Here is a 15,712-nt window from a genome sequence, read left to right as displayed (position 1 = left end):
CTATTATGTGATAATCTAACCAGAAACCAAACTCCCATGTAATTGATCAAATTGTTTACTTAGCAGTCATTAAAGATACCTTGCATACCAACTGTATAAAAAAATCCTTAACTAATGTTGCATCTTAACACCTATGTAACATTATAGAAGTAATATTTGTTTCCTGAAGATACAGCTATGCTAGGTCATTTTTAGGAAAAAATCTTCGAAATGTTTTGGATCTCTTCATATATAGTATACCTTGGCCTTCAGTGAACAAAATTGTGGGGCTTTCAATCTGCTGCACAATAAGGACAGTAGCTTTAGCAAATCTAATATGTTAATAAACAGAAGGGAAAAATTATTTAGAGGTGAGCTATCTTTTCTGGGACATCCCACTTTAACAAGTGAAATGTATAAAAACTTGATGAGCAAGTACAAATTGGGAGCCTCAGGATTTTATGACTTCCTGGTTGTGTGAGCGTAAGGCATGACCCACCGCACATCCACAGTACATTGATTGGTGCCTGAGCTACCTCTTACCAGGCCTGAATATTGTCATGTTAAAAGTAGGTTGCTTGAGTGTATGTAAGTACCTACTTTGAGAAAAGCAGAATTTATGTTACCTTGGTGCACTAATGTAATACAGTGCTTGCCTTCATGTGCAAATGATTTCCATCCTAGTTTAGCCACTGGTTCACTGTAAATAAAAATGAGGCAGGTTTTGTCAACTGCATGACAACATTAATCTAAAGTACCTGTTCAATGAGGTAGCCTTCCTAATAAAGTAGCAACTTTCTGAATAATTGATAGTTTGCTTTACTCACAGTCCCATACACATATAGTTTAAAAAAACTGTGAAAAAGGAAGCTTTGAGTAAAAACAATAATATATCAGGCTCTGGGAGGCATGGGTTATGTCACAGTACAAAATCAGTACCTTCTATGAAAGATAGCATGCTTGAAATCCTGCAAGAACCCACACAGGTTTATCTACATGTTTTTTTTTTTCAGGGAGTGGGTGGGGCAATGTGAGAAGAGCAGACCATCCTTTTTTATGGAAGATCTGCTTTAAGTTCAATCAGTAAATTTCAGTAATATATATTGTACAATAATTATAAGGAAAGTAAATGACAAATCATATAAATCGTTATCCTATTTACTTATTTTACACCTTGTGGTTTACGCTAACGTTTATGTCACTTACACAACTGACCAAACATTCCATGTTTATGGCATAGATAATGGCTTCTAAGAGCATCCCTTAAGCCGAGGTGGAACCATCCAGGTAAATGTTCCCGTAAGGTTGGTTGGATGCATGACCTTTCATCAAATGGGCTGGGTACTTCTGCATGAGGTCATACAATGGAAGAAACCATTTTCTAATCAAAATCTCTCATCATTCTGCTACTTCATCTTATGACAATGGTGCTTGTTTCTTCATTTCTGGAACTCCATATTTCCCTTTCTTTACTGCTTGTGTCAATTGAGAATTATGCAAGGTGGCAAATTGCTGGTCTTCTTTTGAGAGCTTTTTGAATTCTGTATGCCTATAACCTCTGCTACATGCATGATGTATTAGGTAATGATAATGTTGCACTGACGCTTGGGACCTTGAATTAATGAGTATATTCAATATGTATAAGAGGATGTGGAGGTTATGACCTTTGTTTAATAAAATGCTGCAAAGAATAATAATCTGTGCCAGTACATTAAAGCGGGAGTAAACCCGCTGACGTTTTTTTTTTTTGTCTGACCTGCAAGGAAAAAGCTCATTATGAAATACTTACCTTAGAATGAGGCCCCGACATCTGGCCCGATCCGCTGTGAGTGGCCTGAGCCACGATATCGTCACTCCGGCACATGCGCGTGGGAGATTTCTTTCCGGCAGAGTCCGGCGTCTGCCGGACTTTCAGCCGAGAATCCCCTGTGCGCATGCGCCTCTGCAGTCAGCGGCTCATTGCGAAGGTAGTATCTCCTAAACCGTATAGGTTTAGGAGATATTTTTTTTTACCTACAGGTAAGCCTTATTATAGGCTTACCTGTAGGTTAAACTTATAAAAAAGACTATATAACCGCTTTAATCGTTTTTAGCAATTTTGTTCACACAAGGATCAAACTTTGATGGTTCCTTTTCATGTTATTCCTCATAGCAATGTATAGGCAATCTTACACATGCATTAACGTACAAATCTTAGATTTTCATGTGCTGGCATGATTTATGTGCGTGTATTTCCCATAGATGAAATAGGGTGATCAGGCTTATGGTATTTAGATTTATCAGTAATTCTTGGCAGCCAGTTGTGTTGGGTATAATAAGACATCACAACCCTATTACATGAAAATTGAGTAACACTATACAGATGGACTTTTAAGGGGCCCAAGGGTTACACATTGATAGTTAAAAAAATATCCAATTTTACTAAATTACATAAATGAAAAAGCATGGAAAAAAACATACATATCCAATACTGTTTAATAAAAACAAGTCTGAATTATTATTTCACCTAACAACGAATTGGCAGAGAATTCTTAGTTGTCTCCATATGTACGCAATTCACATGATAAATGGACCTGTTTCCTCAGGAGGTTAAATAGAAGAATGTAGATTTGAAAGAATCTACATAATTACACAAACCAAACAGTAAGTATACATCATAGACAGTAAATATATCATACTGTACATACTTGTATATTGTATACAAAACTCTACTGTCTATGATGTATACTTACTGTTTTGTGTAACTATGTCGATTCTTTCGATTTTTTTATCCCTCAAAATGCATAGAGACTGAGACAACTTGGAACCCTCTGCCAATTCAGTGCAGTAGCCTAAACAGGTTATATTTTATCATATGGGTAGATACAGTACAGGGTTCCTTACACAGAAGAAAATGATACATACTAATGCAGACTTTATTTAAATAAACTGTATTGGATACGTACGTTTTCCCATATTTTTTATTTAATAAAAATTTTTTTTAACTATCAATTTGTGATCCTTGGTCACTTTAAAGGTCCATCTGTATAGTGTTGCTTGGTTTAGATGTATCATTAGTACAATAAATAAGTAAACCTATAGTACCTTAATTAACTTTATAATTCATCTTTGAATAAATATAAATAGAACAAGCTATGTGAAATTGTAGTGAACAATAAAGTGTCAGTGTCATTCTATAGTGTAATGTGCATTTATACCATATCAATATAAAAAAGGGTTTTTCATAAGAAATTTTTTGACAATAATTAGAGAATGGAGGATTTTACATTACGTATTAGGAAACCGTTCTCTGCCACTCTTTGCTTTTCTCTTTATACAGCAGCATGACAATCTGGCATCTCAAGTTAACCTGATGCAATGACACATACTCTACTATACGCTTCTTATAGGATCATGCGCTTTGGAGTATTTTTATTCTGATTATTATCATACTGTCTGCTCTCTCTTCATATTATGATTTTAAACTTCATTGTTCTTCATATTGTTTGTGTATGAACAGAACAGCTTTAGAGCTACAATGAGGCTGGTTTACCAAAAGTAAATGCACAAGAGCAGGGAGAAATTCCTGTTAAAGCAGAGTTCTGCTTAAAATAAAATTATTTCAAGTCAGCAGCTACAAATACTGCAGCTGCTGACTTTTTATAAATTGGACACTTATCTGTCCCAGAGTCCAGTGATGTGGGGGAACGAAGCCCCACTCATCTTCCCTTCCTCTCTGCAGCGCCGGAATTGTAACTGTGGGCGCCTGGCTGTGCATGTGTAGCCACACTGTGCGCCATGATTGGCCGGGCGATCATCTGGGACGTGTCCCAGATGATTGGCAAGAAGGAGGCGGGAGAGGTGTTCTCCCTTCCAGTGCTGCGGTGTGCCAGGAGGAATTAGAAGCTGGGACCCTCTAAAAAAAATGGCATGCCAAATGTGGCATGTCAGGGGGTCACCTCTCTTAAAGTCAAAGTTCCATTTTTGGGTGGCTTTAAGTTAATTGGCACACTAGTCTTTTGGGTTTCACATGAGTGATTGGACATTTGCTCGCCTAACACAAGTCATCTAAATGATCTTTTAAAGCATACATTTATGTTCAATGCATATATTGCAGCATCTAGCTGAAGTGTGGATTAAAGCTTGACGTAAACCTGTAATTTTGTGCCTAATATGAAATACAATTTAACTAAGCAATCTGCCTGTTAAAACAAAAAAATACAATGACCCACTCACCATGATGATCTGAACCATCCTATGGTTTCACCCACCATAACGCCCTTCTCAAATGACAGATCCCTGCCAACTTCTGTATGTAGAAAATCCAGTGGGGATGCTAGTTGACATCACTGATCAAATATGGTCATGTTCATATTTGATCAATAACATCATCCATGAGTCCTGCCAGCTTGTTATCAAACAGTAGGTGATGACCATCTGTCATTTATCAGCAGTAGTGATTAGTAAGTAGCAGTAGTGATAGATCACCTAGTATGTTGACATACACAAGGCTGTCGAGATCTAGCATTTAGAAGCGGCAGTGCTGTCATTAACTGACGGATCCCCTACTGCATTTTCTAAACACAAAATGTCACTTTTACAAGAGTACGTCCTACCGCATTCACAAATTCACATGCAGTTGCGTATTATAATGTTGCCCTAAGTTGTGTTAAAGACCCTTTCCCTTTTGAATGATGTTTATAGGATTTGTGCGCAGTGGCATATAGCAACCGCCCACCCCCCCCAATGGCAGTTTCTGCTAGACATACCCTTTTATTAACAAAAGCTTGCAAATTAGCTGTGAAAAAAAGCCAAAATGTGACAAACTGGCTCCCATAAGCTTCAATAGAATCTGGCACTGTTTAGGTTTAATGGTTTGGCTTTGCTTGGTTTGCTGAACTTCTTGCAAACAGAACTTTTCCGAAGTTCACTCATGCCTAGTAAGGATGAGCTGAACACCCCCCGGTTCGGTCCGCTTCGTGTGAACTTTAGAACCCTATTAAAGTCTATTGGACTCGAACGTTCAAAATCAAAAGTGCTAATTTTAAAGGCTAATTTGCAAGTTATTGTCATAAAAAGTGTTTGGGGGCCTGGGTCCTGCCCCAGGGGATATGGATCAATGCAAAAAAAAGTTTTAAAAACTAAAGTTTTTTTCGGGAGCAGTGATTTTAATAATGCTTAAAGTGAAACAATAAAATTGTAATATTCCTTTAAATTTCGTACCGGGGGGTGTCGATAGTATGCCTGTGAAGGGGCGCAGATTTCCCGTGTTTAGAACCGTCCCTGCACAAAGTGTAATTTCTGCAGGAAAAAAAGTCATTTAAAATCACTCGCTGCTATAATTAATTGTCAGCTCCCCATAATACAGAGAACAGTCATTGAAAGTCATTGATAAAAAAAAAAAAAAAAAGAGTGGGGTTCCCCCAAATTCAATTACCAGGCCCTTCAGGTCTGGTATGCATATTAAGGGGAACCCTGCGTCAAAAAAAAAAAATGATGTGGGGTTCCCCCTAAAAATCCATGCCAGACCCTTTATCTGAGCAACCTGCCAGGCCGCAGGAAAAGAGGGGGGGACGAGAGAGCACCCCTCCTGAACCGTACCAGGCCACATGCCCTCAACATTGGGAGGATGCTTTGGGGTCCCCCCCAAAGCACCATGTCCCCATGTTGATGAGGACAAGAGCCTCATCCCCACAACCCTGGCCGGTGGTTGTGGGGATCTGTGGGTGGGGGGCTTATCAGAATCTGGAAGCCCCCTTAAACAAGGGGACCCCAGATCCCGCCCCCCCTGTTTGTAATGGTAAGGGGGTACAAAAGTACCCCTACCATTTCACAAAGAAAGTGTAAAAAATAGTTTAAAAAGACACACTCACCGTTGCAAAAGTCCTTTATTAAAAATAAAAAATAAATAAAAAAAGATTCCAGCGGTGGTAATCCACTCTTGCTATCCAGCGATGGATGATCATCTCTCCGGGGTCCAGCGTTGGCTTATCTGATTCAGCAATGGGTGATCCATCCAGCGCAGCGCATCCATCCTCTGTCTCCACCGGCGGAGACACTGCAGGGATCCCAGCAGCCTGACACTTCTTATATGAGGAGGGCGGGGCCACCCGTCACCTGACCCCGCCCCCTCTCACGCAAGTGGGAAATCCCGGCTTCCCCAATGATGTGCGGGTGACCCCGCCCCCCTCTTATGTAACAGAAACCTGCGTTCAAGCTCATCCCTAATGCCTAGTATGATCAACACTTCTGCTATGGGCCTTTTTACTCAGCAAAACTTTTTCCTTTTTTTAAAATAAAAAATAATATATGTATATATAGACAAACAATGGTTTCTTTTGATGATATTTTCTTGCAAAGATTATACAACTGTTATACAATCCTTAGACAAAAAAAAAAGTAGCAGAGCTAAAACAAAAAAAACACAAATTTTCTACTTTAATTTGCGTTAGTTAAAAAAATATATATTTTATTCTATAACTTGCCCTGTTTAAAATCATACTAAAATTATAGTGCATTGCATAGTTATTTCCAAATTTAACTATGGCTTTTTTAAATTTGTGCTTAAAAACAATTATAAATTGAAATATTATAAACAAAAAAGTTTAAATAATAATGGTTAGAAATTTTAGCTATAAATACACTAAACAAACACAGAAATCAGCAGGAAATATTAGAGGGACATTAGGAATTAGTTAATTAGGGCATATTAGGGTAAACTAAGGTTTAATAAGGGGTTAACTAGAAAAAAAATATTTTAAAAAAAGTTTGCTTTTTACTTGTCTGCCTGCTATAATTGACATATTATGTGAATACATCCTCATCTCTTTAATCTGCAGACATATCTTTAATCTGCAGATAAATAAAACAGTAAATACAAAAGTAACAATGTTACTTTGTATCCAACCTGCTTCTGAACAGTGTTTTTAAACACTGTGTTAAATGATCAATGGTAAAATCATCAATACTAGCAGCTATAGCCGCTGGCAAAATAACCGCATGCTAAGAATCTGACATTTTATTTATTTTATTTTAGTTACTTATATAGCGCCATCAGTTTATGCAGCGCTTTACATATACATTGTACATTCACATCAGTCCCTACCCTCAAGGAGCTTACAATCTAAGGTCCCTAACTCAATACATACTAGGGACAATTTAGACAGGATCCAATTAACCTACCAGCATGTCTTTGGAGTGACATGGTGGTTGTACCCAAGTTGATCGATCGACTTGGATACAATCAGTCTGCCCATGGATGGTTCAATTCATCCGGTTCAGCATGGTTCGATCCATCTATGGCCAGCTTTACCAAAAATATACTTAAATTCATTATAGTGTTCCTTTTAAGCAATTTATATATTTTTTAAATAAGGTGTTGCTTATTGCTTTTGCTATATCTTATTAATGAAAGCACATTTTCAGCATGAAATGTCACTTTTATCATAAATTTTACCTTAGAGAACTTATCATAAAGAAGGCACTATTTTAATTAGATAAGGGCGCTGATACCCTGAAAGAGGATTGCATTGTAATTAAAGTAATTACTTATTTACACTTTTCTTTTTTCAGGTTACATATTTGGAGACAGATCCTCAATCAAGTTTGCACCCGTGGATGGTGAACAGACATCAATTCTTCCAGTTCATCATGTTATCGACAAGGTCAAGGGCTATTGCCACCCCCACTCAGATAACTTCTATAAGAATATTATTATGTCAGATTCCTTCAGCCACAGCACCAAATTCTAGGATCCAGAGAGACGGGATCAAACCTATGTCGGGATCATTCTTCGCGGCAATTATATATGCAAGAGGGAATGTAAAAAATGATGTTCTTCCAGCAGTTATAAATCAGAGTCCCTGTTTTCAGCAATCTACCAAGCTGTGCACTTTCCTGATTTGGGTGTTCACTTTGTAGTATAAAGAATAGAATAACTTAGGATGACAAACTGTCATTATCCTCGTCTAAGCTAAGTCTGGAGAGAAGGAATCTAATGAAAAAGTGACTTTTACATGTATCTTATTTCGGCAAACACCATTTATTTTAGTTATTTCATTTTGGAAAAATAACTGCTTATTGAGATCACATGTTTTAACCAACAATCTGGTATTTCTTTTTTTTTTTTTTTTATGTTTTCATTTTCAATAATTTCATGCCAAATTGCAGTATGCAGATTTTCAGGGGACAATTATTCATGTATAGATATTACGGAGTTTTATCCACCTTCTATGTGCAAGTGAATCTTTTTCAGGAAATGCAAAGAATTCACAGTCTTTGCAATTAGTCAGTTTTACTGACTTCGAATTTCAGCACACCCCGACAGCAGTGTGCACCGGACAATTACCATATAGAGTACATATGAGATATAAAAGTAATTATACTTTTAGAATTAAATGGTCTCCTTGGAAAAATATCAACAGTCAAAATAGAATGAAGAAGTATGCTGCAAACATCATTTTTCAACACTAATTTGTAAGAATTTTTTTATGTGAGCTGTATTATTTGAAGGAAATACCTTACAGGTACAAGGTTGAACTTCCTTATTACACAAATAATACATTCTCCATGGGTAAAGACTTGTCCCCAAGTTTGTTTAATGTATTTTTCTCTTATTTATTTATGTGTTTGTTGTTTAATATAACTGTGAAAAGCTATGTAAATTAACAGCTATACAATTGAATTTTTATTGCACTTTGGTAGGCACGTATTGCAAAAAAGAATATTTACAGTTTGCTCATTCTGATTCATGCTTTTTTATTATTACTTTTAATATATTACATTTTATAGTTTTAATTAAGATGCACCCAGTTTGAACACCTTTTTGTAATATAATATGTGCAGTATTCTGTTTTCTATATTCAATCTAATTGTCATGTATTTAATTTTCAGTGATGCCCCTAGCAAAGGGGAAACTGTTCTACCTGTTGAAAAAGAATTTTAAACGATTACTGCAAACAATTCTATCACTCTGCAGTTTTTATTTGTAACTATTTTTACCAGATCATTTTAGCAGGGTACTGCTAAGCAACATCATGACGTCAGGTTTATCTTCTAAAGCAGGGGTCGCCAAACTTTTTAAACAAAGGGCCAGTTTATTGTGCTTCAGGCTTTAAGGGGGGCCCGACTGTGGCCAGCGGGAGTGGAAATGTTTCTGGCATCAGTGGGAGTAAACATCACCACATTTGGTATTAGGGGAGGAGCAGTGCTCCATCATTGGTATCATTTGGAGAAATGGTGCCCTGTTGTTGGTGTCAGCCTGAAGAATAGTGTCTCATATCAGTGGGAGGAATAGTGCCCCAAGGGCTGGATACAGGCAAGCATAGGGCCGCATCTGGCCCCAGTGCCACCATTTGGAAACCACTGTTCTACAGGAAATATTGTCAAGAAAAGCATTCAATTTCCTCCTGCTCTACTGTGATCTAGTGCTACCTATAGGTTTGAGGTCCAGCCACAATCTTCAAGCATCACAATAACCCAGTGGGAAAACAAACTTGATGGCTTGGTCCTGATGAATTTTTTATTTTATTTTTTGCGTGTGGATGGGAGATATTGAGGCTAACTGACCTGACATCAGTTGTTGCCTTTGATGATCTGCAGTGTTATGGATAGGCACATTAACAATAGACAATCTGGCTGGCCACTGTTATTTACACCTCTTGTCTATTGGTGGCTTAAAGAGACACTACCACCTTACCCATTAAGAGCAAAGTGACAGTCACTGTGTAAATCTCTGCTTTTCCTCAACTACTGTATGCTATTTCTCTAGCACCCCCCCCCCCCCCATTCCCTCCTTTTTTTAGGGCCAGCACTGCAAAATACCCAACCAACAGCCACTGTTTATTGTGGCTGCAAGAGAGGGAAGAGCAATAGGCAAGTGCTAGAAAGGTAAGTATAAGGTGTGTGACTTGTGGCCTTTATGCAGACACGATCACTATGTATTGAATTGGTAAGATAACAGTGTCCTTTTATCCTTTTATAGGGCCACTGTTGCAGAAAACATTGTATTCTATAAACTGCATGTGGTTAATACTTGTAATGATGATATTCCTTTTAATTTTTTACGGTGACCAGGCTGTTCGAAAAGATTGACAGTGACAGTAGCTTTAAAAATGGTAGCACTGCCAAGGGTACTTCAGCCACAGAAAAAAAAAGTAATCCATGGGAATAAAAGATGACCATATAAGCACCCACACAAGTTACAACCATCTGTCACTTTGATGGACAACTTGGTCAGCAAGAAAATGTGGAGAAACATATACAATAAAGTGTGTAAATTTAAAAAAAATTATAATATTTTTTGCAAAAGTGGTCCTTTGAAGTCCAGCTCCAACTGTTTTTTTTTTTTTTAAATAGAGAGGGGATTGGTTTAAACTTCTGTCATCTTTTTATTAATGTCTTTGTCTCTCCAGTGGTGATTTCATATTACCATTTATCATTGTAACAATGGGGATCACCAGGATAGGAAGGCACAGACATCATTAAAACCTCACAAAGGTTCTAATCTGTCTACACTCTATTAAAATTATTTAGCTGCTGTCCTTGTGCCGAGTGAAGACATTTACAATCACATCCTATCCTTCAGACCTCCTATCAGCAGAAAAAGGTGAAGAGGAAGTCTCCCCAAGGAAAACACAGACAGCCAGCTGCCAACCATAGACCAAAGCAGACCCCTAGTCTATTCTAGAATCTACTCCAGGATACCTGTTCTCAGTCCAGCTTACTTCTAACCTTCACCTACGTGAGCCTTTTTGAAAAGGGGTCCGTAAATCCCCAAAAACATATTGGCTATTATTTTTACTCTCATTATGAATAATGAAACAGAACAGTCAACCATAAGCATGTCTGGTGCTCTCATCATTTTGCCAAACGTACTACTGTCCTCACAAGGGCTTCCTCTTCAGACCCATCGGACAGCAGCCTCTTATTTAAAATATTAAAAAAAAATTAAATACCTAACAAAATCTAGATTTAGTGCCCCACCAACATATCTTCCTTTAAACAATAAAAATATGATCAAAGTCCCAACCCTTTCCCATTCTAAAAATGTTTTTGGGACAGAAGAACTATACTAGGACCTTGCTTCAGATCAGTCACCTTTCACTATGCGAGTTGCCCGTTAACCTTCCATTGCGAACAAAAGTTGAGTATAACATTTTTTTTAAAATCAGAATAAAGTTTATTAACTTGAGGCCGCGTACACACACGCGGACTGTTCGCCCAACTTTGTCCGTCCAACAGTTTCGGCAAACAGTCCGCTCAAAATTAGCATGGACGGACATGGCCACACACGACGAACGAACAGTCCGCTGAAACCGTGCGCGATGACGTGAACGTGCCGTACGTCGGGACGAAAAATACGACGTCCTATACACTGCATTATAACTTTCGGCGTGTAAATCCTTTCTGAGCATGCGCGGAACTTAGTTTGTCGAACAAGCCTACACACGGGCGGACTGTTCGCTCAAACAAGGTTTCAGCGGACAGTTTTTCGGAATTTCCGAAAAACCTTGTCCGTCCAACTGTCCGCTGAAACTGTCCGCTGAAAGCCCACACACGAGCGGACTGTCCGCCCAAACACTGTTCAGCGGACAAGGTTGGGCGAACAGTCCGCCCGTGTGTACGCGGCCTAACAGTATAATAAATAAAAGCACATTACAGAGTATTACAATATACAATATATTCAAAGAATACAAAGTAGAATAATGTTCTTGTACATAGCCAAAGCAAGTTTATAAAACAAATTGAACCTGAGTGGTCATTAGTCATTAGATTTCACAGTGTATGCATCCCTAGATATGGTTTAGGAAGACATTCTCATTATAGCTCTTCCCCAGTACTTTAAATTAAATTCACTCCAAGGGTGAGAACACACTAAACGGTTGAGTTTCCACTTTAAGTCAATAGCCTATCAAGAATTAGGTCCAATGGAGCCAAGTCAGGGGTAGCTAGCCAGCATTAAGTATACTGTATTGACTGAAATCAGACAGTCAGGGATGCCTAAAGTAAAAGCCTCCTATCAAGCCACACAAATAACATTTAGGATTATATACAGAAATGTTACTTTAAAAAAGTTCTTGCTGCTTTCTTGTTTGTATCTAAGGAATGAGACCATCCATTAAGTCACTTCATTTGTGTCACTTACCACTGGGAGTGTCACTGAATAAGCTTTAATATGTAATACATTTTTATTCTATGTAGTATAGTGTATGTATGTTTTCATTATATTTAATTTCCCAATATTGTATCCAGTAAATTTAGGGAAAAAATTGAGCATTGTATCTTAATGTGAAATGTCTCACTGCTGTGCGATAATTTCGAAGATTAATAATTTTGTGACATCTACCAAGTATCTCATCACTAGCTGAAAATGAGGTCTTTAGACTCAGATTTGCTTTAAAGTCAGCTACGTCTAGAAATATGGGGTAAGTGCAGGGAGACACGCAAAATGAAGAACATGTCTCTTTGCCACTCATTGCCACAGACAATGTTCTGTGGCCTGCTCTTCTGTCTTCGGTCTCTATAAAGCCTCTTGCTAAGTATGGGGATGGTTTTCCCACTAACCTGGAACATCTTCTGATATAGTTTTAAACTGCAGTTTGAAAATGTTTACTGTGATACAACACTAGTAAAATTGCATATCATGGACATAAGAGGAAGATGGTTAACATTTGCACCTGTGTCTACTAGCCTTTTCCATTCAAAACATGCTTGTGATTTTGTATGTAATCCTAAAAAGGGAAAGAAAAATGATGAAGTTGTTACATTGAGAAGAGGTTAGCATACATATACATGTGCTACATTTTAATGTTTTTGTTATTTCTGTTTTTAATTTTTTACTACCATGTAGTAGAATTTTAAGCTATCAAGACCAATTCTAAAATTTCTTAATAGTGTCACTATTAGAGTTAGTTACTTTTAAGCTTCCAAGCTTATTTTGTATCATTCCTCACTGAACAGTATAATTATTATTTAGTCTTTTTGTTACTGTACTGTTTCATGGTGGCCACAGTGCAACTGCGGATGTGGCCATTGTGACCTGCCATGTACATATTTATTTATTTTTTGAAAGTCTCAAATGTTTGTTTCTCCAAGATTCACCATATACATAATTAGAGAGATTCATATTGTACTGTTAAGGAAAGGAACTGAACCTGGCATTAGGATCGTGAAGATCTGCTGGAACAGTGCATACCACATGTGCCTTTCATTGTATTAAGAACAATAAGAACTGTTGGATGAAGTCATTGGATGTATAGCGTGTTCTAAATACATAAAAATCATATTTTGAAATAAATAAACATTTGTTTAAATCGTTGTGTCTTTTAAATTAAATTATCTTCAGTTATCATAATCAGCGTAAAGTGACAAAATACCCTTACAAAAGAAAATAATTAAAGCTTTAAGTACATTCTTCCATCTGCCACCAACGATATAAAATTAACTTTACATGCCCCAAATTCCTTTTAAAACCCAGTTACAACCTTGTAAAATTAGTAGGGGCATCATCATTGTGCTCCACAAGACCAGTAGTGACTGGTCTTTATTACAGCAACGTTTTGCATAGAGGCAAAGTGCAAGATTTGTTTCATGCCTGATTACTGCATAGCTGTAGAGGAAATACACAATCACACCAAAATTCAAATAAGAATACATGTCTCCTCAGTATTTAGACAATATTATTCCACAGTGCAGCTTTAATACATACATGTATGGTTGCCCAATCCTCAAGTTTACAATCTTCATAGAATAAATTTACACAACCAAAAGTCACATCCATCATACTCCCTTATGTATCAGATGCCTGTTGTGTCCCGTGTCTTCTGCTGCAAACTCCATTCGCCAGGCTATATGTCACCATCTAGCTGAGGCAGGAAGGGGAAATGAACAAAGACTGCAATAAAATGACTATTTGCCAACCACTGTACAGGGATATTGAGAGACTGGGAGATTACATTTTTAATGAAAGTAACCCTAACTGTAAGGGGTAGAAGAAAAAAAGAAATGTAGGATACTGCAGGGTCAATTTTATATTGACTCTTTGCTACACAGCTCTGTTTTCAGTAGTATGTTTTAATTTTCACAAACTCTATTTCTGCTAAATGTCTCACAATATTGGTTAAAATTAAGCATAAGCTGTACTTCAAAAGTTCTTATTTCTATTTTATTTGTCAAAAGAGGAAAACTGCATACATTAATGCAGTGATTCTCAACCAGGGTTCTGTGGAACCCTAGGGTTCCTCCAGAGGTTGCTATGGGTTCTTTCAGCATTTGGCAATTTCTGACTCTCAGATAAGTTCCCACTGACACCAATGATCTTTTTAGCTATCTGTAAGGAGGTAATTCTTCCCAATGACCACAAGCGTAAGGACCATTCTTCCCACTGACCATGACACTATTGTATCATGTAAATTTCTAATTTTTAGCATGGGTTCCCCAAGACCGGAGAACTAATTCAAGGGTTCCTCTGTGTTGAAAAGGTTGAGAAAGGCTGCATTAATATCTCCACCCCAAACCACGTTCCTTGATGTGTTTCACCGCTACTAGCTTGCTCACAAGGATAGGGACTTCGCCAATCCTTGTGAGCAAGCCAGCAGCGATGAAACGTGTCAAGTAAGGTGATTTCAGGTGGAAACATTAATGCATGCAGCTTTAATCTTTTGAGAAATTAAATACAAAGCAGAGCTAAGTTTTGAAGTGTGGCTTATATTTACTTCTGAATGAGAGTGGAGACGGGCTGTAGTAACCAGCACCTGGGTCATCCACGTGAATAGGAAAGAGCAAGTTTGGAGCAGATCTATGTGTTTGGGTATGTTCCTGTCACAGCATTGGTTTCTGAAAAAAGAATGACATCCTTCTGAATTCTGCACCATGCATATTTTTGGCCTCTTTTATGAATATCCCAAAAGATGAACACTTCCATAGGCTACACTACTGCAGCAGCTTGCATTCTGGCACTTGCTGCTACTAAATCTGATTCACACTTCTGTAGTCGCTATTGCTTCACACTATGCCTTGTGCTAAATATATTTCAGCCCTTTAACAGCTACCAGATGCTAGTTGTCACTAATGCCCCATACACACGGTCGGAAATTCCAACGGAAAAAGTTCGATCGGATTATGTTGTCGGAAAATCTGATCGTGTGTGGGCTCTATCAGACTTTTTCTGTTGGAATTTCACCTTGTCCATGTTGATGAGGACAAGGGCCTCTTCCCGACAACCCTGGCCGTTGGTTGTCAGGGTCTGCGGGCAGGGGGACCCCCAGATCCTGGCCCCCCACCCTATGTGAATGAGTGTGGGGTACATTGTACCCCTACCCATTCACCTAGGGGAAAAAGTGTTAATAAAAAACACACAACACAGGTTTTTAAAGTAGTTTATTAGGCAGCTCCGGGGGGTCTTCCTCTGACTTCAGGGGTCTTCTTCTTCTTCTACTTCTCCGTGCTTTCCGGCCTCTTCTTCTGCTCTCCGGTTCTTCTGCTGGGCTCCTCCACTATCCTCTTCCAGCTCTTTTACTAGCACCAGCCTGGTTTTTCTCATTTATCGTCGCCGCCACCGTCTTCTTCTTTCTTCTCTTCTTCCGATGTTGACACGACGCTCCCTCCGGCTGTAATGTCGGGGAAATGTTGCGCGGCGACTTATATAGGCATAAGAGGTCCCGGAGGAAGCTGGGACTGTGACATCATAAGGGGTGGGGTCACCAAATGACATCACCCATGACCCTGCCCCTTATGCCTATATAAGTCACCGTGC

The 15,712-nt window shown here is 38.3% G+C and overlaps 1 protein-coding gene across 10 annotated transcripts in view; it reads left to right on the top strand.

The window, feature by feature from the left end:
* Positions 1-13,271, top strand: part of ADGRG6 (adhesion G protein-coupled receptor G6) — a 292,061-nt gene extending 278,790 nt beyond the window's left edge. For 9 of the 10 annotated variants that reach the window (XM_077486299.1, XM_077486298.1, XM_077486297.1 and 6 more), the window contains one exon: positions 7,531-13,271. In XM_077486299.1, coding sequence (XP_077342425.1) covers positions 7,531-7,709 — 179 coding nt within the window. In that variant the 3' untranslated portion in view covers positions 7,710-13,271. Of the gene's footprint in view, positions 1-1,219; positions 1,267-7,530 lie in introns of all 10 variants that reach the window. The other variant, XM_077486293.1, reaches the window with a different exon arrangement.
* The last annotated feature ends 2,441 nt before the right edge of the window (positions 13,272-15,712 follow it).

This window comes from Lithobates pipiens, unplaced genomic scaffold, assembly GCF_037356315.1.
Source record: "Lithobates pipiens isolate NorthernLeopardFrog02 unplaced genomic scaffold, aLitPip1_a1.2 Scaffold_18, whole genome shotgun sequence".
NCBI lineage: Eukaryota > Metazoa > Chordata > Amphibia > Anura > Ranidae > Lithobates > Lithobates pipiens.
The sequence above is the reverse complement of the archived record's forward strand: the minus strand, read 5'-3'. Positions and strand labels throughout refer to the sequence as shown.